Source organism: Mesoplodon densirostris, chromosome 13 (genome assembly GCF_025265405.1).
Source record: "Mesoplodon densirostris isolate mMesDen1 chromosome 13, mMesDen1 primary haplotype, whole genome shotgun sequence".
Lineage (NCBI taxonomy): Eukaryota > Metazoa > Chordata > Mammalia > Artiodactyla > Ziphiidae > Mesoplodon > Mesoplodon densirostris.
In genome coordinates this window covers 91,473,622-91,479,379 of record NC_082673.1, presented here as the reverse complement: position 1 = coordinate 91,479,379, position 5,758 = coordinate 91,473,622, and the positions used below count along the sequence as shown (strand labels likewise).

The window sequence follows — 5,758 nt, the reverse complement described above, 5'->3', positions numbered from 1 at the left end:
GAGGCCTCAGGAGCTGGCAGGCCTGAGGAGCAGCGGACCAGCTCGGCTCTGAGAGCTGGGGAAGCCCGGGCCCCCTGCCTCCGGGCCCAGGCTCGGCTCCCCGCTCCACCTGCCCCGCTCAGCCTGTGGCCCTGAGTCATCCTGCTCTGGGTGAGTCTGCCCGCGGGCAGGGGGCATGGAGGAGCAGGGCGGGGGCAGCCCCCACCTCAGGCACGGGAGCTGGCCAGGCCCCTTCGCGGAGGTGGAAGCCTGTAGCCTGTGGCTGCAGTGTGGGGTGTGCTGAGGGCTTCTGGGGCAAAAGCTGGCAGCGATCAGGTGTTCCGGGAGCAACGGCTGTGGCCTGTCACCTGTCACGGTGGCCTTGAGAATGCAGCCTCTGGGCCGTGCCCCCCCCCAACGTCAGGCTGGGCTGGCCACGCAGACGGGCCACCAAGGGTCTGGGTCAAGACCAGCCCTGCCTGCTGGGCTGCCCTAAGATCCCCTCTCCTGCCTGCCTCCCCCCACAAAGGGGATGCCTCCCCTTCTAGTCTCTTGCCTGGGCCGCCCACTGGTCAGGGCTCCTGGGTCTGGGTGCCGGCCCCCGGGGGCCACATGGCCTTAGTCAACCGTGGGAGGAAGTGGAGGGGTGGCTCCTGGTCTCTCGAGTGATGGCTCTGGCACTCCCACCGCATGCGTGTGCACGCGTGTGCGCACACACAACGCAGGTGTGCGAGCACGGTCCCTGCCCAGCTGGCTCATCGCGTGCCTTTCCAGAGCAGGGCCCTCGGACGCAGGCCTGGGCTCACCCAGACACGGTCGCGGGCTTGCGGCTCCACTCAGGCCCCGCGGTGACCAGCCCGCTCGCTGCCGCACAGGCATCTTACACACAGGCTCGCACGCTCGGGCCTGCAGCCGTCTCCTGCTCCGGGGCTCCTGTTCTCGCAGCTTCTGGCCCGACTCCCCCTCCCTGCTCCGTGCTGCCCCTCCACCCTCCCCTCTCTGCTCACCCACTTGCCTTTAATTAGAAATGCCAGGAGAGCGATTTTGGGGGAGTTTCTGCCAGAGACATTCCCCCCACCAAGGGTGGAAGCTCAGAGAGGGAAAGGAGGTGGCAGATTGCCTCTGGGGGGCAGTGCTCCCAGGAGAGCGGCAGGGGGTGGCAGGGAAGGGGCCTCTAAGGGGGGCAGGGAGTGGGGACTCCAGAGTGGGGGTACTCGCGTGTCCTTGAGTGTGCTAACGAGACCCGGGGGCCGGCAGGCCTGGTGTGAGGGGGTGGGCGTGGACGGAGATGACTGTATGGGGGGAGGATGGGTGGGTGGGGAGCTATGAGTATCTCTGTGGGGGAGGGGGATGAGTGTGCAGTGTGCGTGTAAGAGCGGAAGACCGGCAGCAGGGCTAGGGGGTCTTGACTGGCCTTGGTTGTGTGTGGCCTTGGGCAGGTATGTGCTACCTGTGCCCATGGAGCAGCAGAGGACCTGGACCCACACCCATCGTGACGGGGACCCAGGGGGAGGGCCCCTCCCCACCACTGTTGCCAGGGAGGCAGAAGGGGCCTCCCTCCCGCGGGAGTCTCAGCTTCCGGAGCCCCATTCCTTTTATGGTGTTTTGCTTCTCTACCTCTCCTGACTGCATCAGGCCGCCAGCACCCTCTCCCCCCAGCAGAGGTCTTGGAGCTTCTGACAGGTTGGGCTGTGGCCTGGGGGTTCAGGGCCTAGACCCTGTGGTGGGTGGAGGGCCCCTCCGTCTCCTCCACACGGCCCCCCCCACCCGCCCCGAGAGCACCTGCCAGGTTTCCTGGGAGGCATTAAGTGGAGAAGTCTTGGGCCTCAGCAAAGACCTGGGAGAGGGGGGCACGGGGCAGTCCTGTCCAGCTACTGCCACCTAGGCGACAGACACCCACACCAAGGCCAGGGGCCCTGGGAGAGCCAAGGCCTGGGTGCCTGTCCCTTACCCGGGGCGCAGGACCAGCCCAGGGCCTGGATGCAAGGGCGCCCGGGGCGGGGATAGACAGAAGCTCAAGGCCACGTCCGGGAGCTCACGCCTGACACCTGGGAGTGTGTGTGCACATGAAAACTCCTGGAGGTCTTCAGCCCAAGGGAAAGAGGGTCTGAATACCGGGGTCGTTGCCACGTCTCACCTGTGGCTGAACATCCATCCTGCAGCCCCGGACTGGGCAAGATCAGGTCTGCGGCCGGCGGCCCAGGATTGCAGAGTCCAGCGCCCCCGCCCCCCGCCCCAGTCAGGACACAGCAGACACAGGAGGAAGCTGACCCTGAGGCCCGGGGGAGGGGCTTCCTCCTTACCTCTGGCTGGGGGCAGCGGGGCGCTCACCGGGCCTCCCTGCCCGGCGCTGGCTGGCGGGGGGCGTCGCCGGCCTGTTCCCAGTACCGTCTCTGGGTCCCACAGGTTGAATGGGTCAGGGAGGGGGCGGTGCGTGCGAGCGCATTAGTCACCCCGCCGCTGCCGCCGCCGCCGCCGCCGGGTGTGCAGGGGGTGGGTCCTCTCTCCGCCGGGAGCGCGCGTGGGCGCGGGGAGGCGGGCCGGCAGGCTGGGGGCGCGGGCGGGGAGCCTGCGCCCGGGCCAATGGGAGCCGCGGCTCGGCGACGGGGCCGCCCACGGCCCGCGCTGGCGGCATAAAGAGCCGGCTGCCGAGGCTGAGCGCAGAGCTCGGGTGCCGGGTCCTCCGGGTCCGCGGCCGCCGAGAGCAGCCGGGGCCAGCCGCTGCTCCGCGGGACCCTCCGCCAGGCGTAGCCGGCGCCCAACAGCTCCTCGTCGGCCCCAAGAGGACTTTGCAGCCTCTGCCCCCCAGCCTGTCCGAGCACCGCCGCCACCTGCGAGCAGATGGAGCTGGACCAGAGGACGACCGGCGGCCTCCACGCCTACCCCGCGCCCCGCGGCGGGCCGGTGGCCAAGCCCAACGTGATCCTGCAGATCGGGAAGTGCCGGGCGGAGATGCTGGAGCACGTGCGGAGGACCCACCGGCACCTGCTGACCGAGGTGTCCAAGCAGGTGGAGCGGGAGCTGAAGGGACTGCACCGCTCGGTGGGCAAGCTGGAGAGCAACCTGGACGGGTACGTGCCCACGGGCGACTCACAGCGCTGGAAGAAGTCCATCAAGGCCTGCCTGTGCCGCTGCCAGGAGACCATCGCCAACCTGGAGCGCTGGGTCAAGCGGGAGATGCACGTGTGGCGGGAGGTCTTCTACCGGCTGGAGAGGTGGGCCGACCGCCTGGAGTCCATGGGCGGCAAGTACCCGGTTGGCAGCAACCCCTCCCGCCACACAGTCTCCGTAGGTGTTGGGGGTCCCGAGAGCTACGGCCAGGAGGCTGACACCTACGACTACACCGTCAGCCCCTATGCCATCCCCCCACCACCGGCCGCAGGCGAGCTGCCCGGACAAGAGGCGGTGGAGGCCCAGCAGTACCCACCCTGGGGGCTGGGAGAGGACGGGCAGCCAAGCCCTGGCGTGGACACGCAGATCTTCGAGGACCCGCGGGAGTTCCTCAGCCACCTGGAGGAGTACCTGCGCCAGGTGGGCGGCTCCGAGGAGTACTGGCTGTCACAGATCCAGAACCACATGAATGGGCCGGCCAAGAAGTGGTGGGAGTACAAGCAGGGCTCAGTGAAGAACTGGGTGGAGTTCAAGAAGGAATTCCTGCAGTACAGCGAGGGCACGCTGTCACGAGAGGCCATCCAGCGTGAGCTGGACCTGCCGCAGAAGCAGGGAGAGCCACTGGACCAGTTCCTGTGGCGCAAGCGGGACCTGTACCAGACGCTGTACGTGGATGCCGAGGAAGAGGAGATCATCCAGTACGTGGTGGGCACCCTGCAGCCCAAGCTCAAGCGCTTCCTGCGGCCCCCGCTGCCCAAGACCCTGGAGCAGCTCATCCAGAAGGGCATGGAAGTGCAGGACGGCCTGGAGCAGGCGGCCGAGCCCGCCAGCCCCCGCCTGCCCACCGAGGAGGAGAGCGAGGCCCTCACGCCAGCCCTCACCAGCGAGTCTGTAGCCAGTGACCGGACCCAGCCCGAATAGAGGGCGCAGGCCCCCCGCCTGCCCGCCGTGGCCTTTGCCCCCCAGGACTTGTGAGTGGGCTGACCCCTGCAGGAGGAGCCCTCGTCCTCATGCAGCTGGACACCCACCTCGGCCTCCTAGCCTGACTCTAACAGACACGTGTGATTCAGATGTAGGCAGCGTCCCCCGAACAGCAGAGGGGCTCCCCTTCCCTGCAGGGCCCTGCCCCTCGCCCTCCCTCGGTCTGTCTTCCCCAGCATGGGCCGGCCTGGGCCAGTGACCCCACCCTCCATACTCTCAGGCCAGGACAGCTTCCTCATCCTGTTCAATGTCCTGGCCCTCTGGGCACTCAGAAACCCAGCATCCAGATGGCACGGGCCAGCAGGCACCAAGCTCAAGGGACACCCCTGAGCAGAAGCTCTGGCGGAACCAGTGCCCCAGGAGCCTGGGCTTCTGGGAAGCCACCTCTCCTGGCAGTCACCTCATAGCCGACTGGCACCCCTGCCATGGCCCAGGGCAGCTGGCCAGCCTTGGGCAGTGTGGCTCCCTCCCCCTGGAAGAGCCGAAGCCAATAAAGGCAGCAGCAGCAGTGGCAGCAACAGACCTGGCGTCCCGGTGCCTCCTGGCCCCTCAGGTGAGCCCCTGCCCCATGGCACCACCGCCAGGGGGCACCGTAGAGCCGGGAGGGCCCCGGGCCAAGCCCACTTTCCAGGCCAGCCCGAGAGGCTCAGGGTCATCCGCATCCTCCGCATCCCCAGCAAGTTAGCTGCTCCGATGGGGTGGGGGTGATGTGGTGGGGAGGCGGGGAAGGAGCGGAGACCCCGGGGAGCCAGGAGAGGGAGCTGGGGTGGGAGCAGGACTGGGGGAGTTCGCCGAGTCAGCTCTCACACCGACCGTGTTTTCTCTCTCGCCTCAGCACCACTGATTCACGCCAGCCTGGGGAGGGACCGAGCCCCGCTCGATGACTCACCCGTGGCAGGCGGAAGGTCCCACAGGGCCTGAGTCCTCGAATCCGGCGGAGGCAGCAACCGGCCCTGGAGCCAGGAGAGTGACAACGGGTGATGCAGGGGACCCCGCCCCTCGGCTGTCCTCACACGGGGCCCTCAAGCTCCTCCCAGCCCCCAGGCCCCAGGCCCCCCCTGCAGTCCTCTGGGTGGGCTGAGAAGCAGCCCTGGGAGAGCAGCCCTGTGACGTCCACCGCATGTCCCTCCTGTGCCGCCCCTCCCGGCCTTGGCCCGTCCCTGAGTCCCTGACCATCCGCGTCTTCCTTCCTTTCAGGTCTCAAGGCTCCTGCAGAGCCTTTGCTGCTGTGCCTGGCAGTGCCTCCTCTCCTCTCCCCCTGCAAGCTGCCTGCATGAGAGGAGAAGTCTGAGGCCAGCGAGAGGCTGGTGGTGAAGACGGGCCAGCGTGAGGGCCGGGGCCTGCCGCTATGCCCGCCCCGCTGGCCGCCCGCCCGCCCCCAGGGCCGCCGCCCCGGGTCCGGCCTCGCTCCAGCCCAGGAACCGCTGCCCACTGCGTGGCCATCCTCTCCTGCCAGAGCTTGCCACGAGGCCTGGGGCTGAGACCAGAGCTGCTGCCCCTGCCTGGCGGCCCCAAGCCCAGCCCCAGGAGACCCGGCAGCCTTTGCTCCTGAGGCTCATGTGGGCCCTCTACCAGGCCCTGCCGTTGCCCAGGCCTGGACCCCCGCCTCCCCAAAGGCACCAACACCTTGGTGCTGGCCGGCTGCTCGTGTCTGCGGCCCAAGCAGGCCTGGTTGGGGGTTCCCTTT

The 5,758-nt window shown here is 68.6% G+C and overlaps 1 protein-coding gene across 1 annotated transcript; it reads left to right on the top strand.

Moving 5' to 3' along the window:
- Nucleotides 1-2,816: 2,816 nt before the first annotated feature.
- Nucleotides 2,817-4,011, top strand: ARC (activity regulated cytoskeleton associated protein). Its single transcript, XM_060116439.1, has one exon. It carries the CDS (start codon nt 2,821-2,823, stop codon nt 4,009-4,011), a length of 1,191 nt encoding a protein of 396 aa, XP_059972422.1. The 5' UTR covers nt 2,817-2,820.
- Nucleotides 4,012-5,758: the final 1,747 nt, after the last annotated feature.

What these genes read in the sequence shown, in the direction of transcription:
- ARC (XM_060116439.1), top strand. Translation starts at nt 2,821, where the DNA reads ATGGAGCTGGACCAGAGGACGACCGGCGGCCTCCACGCCTACCCCGCG.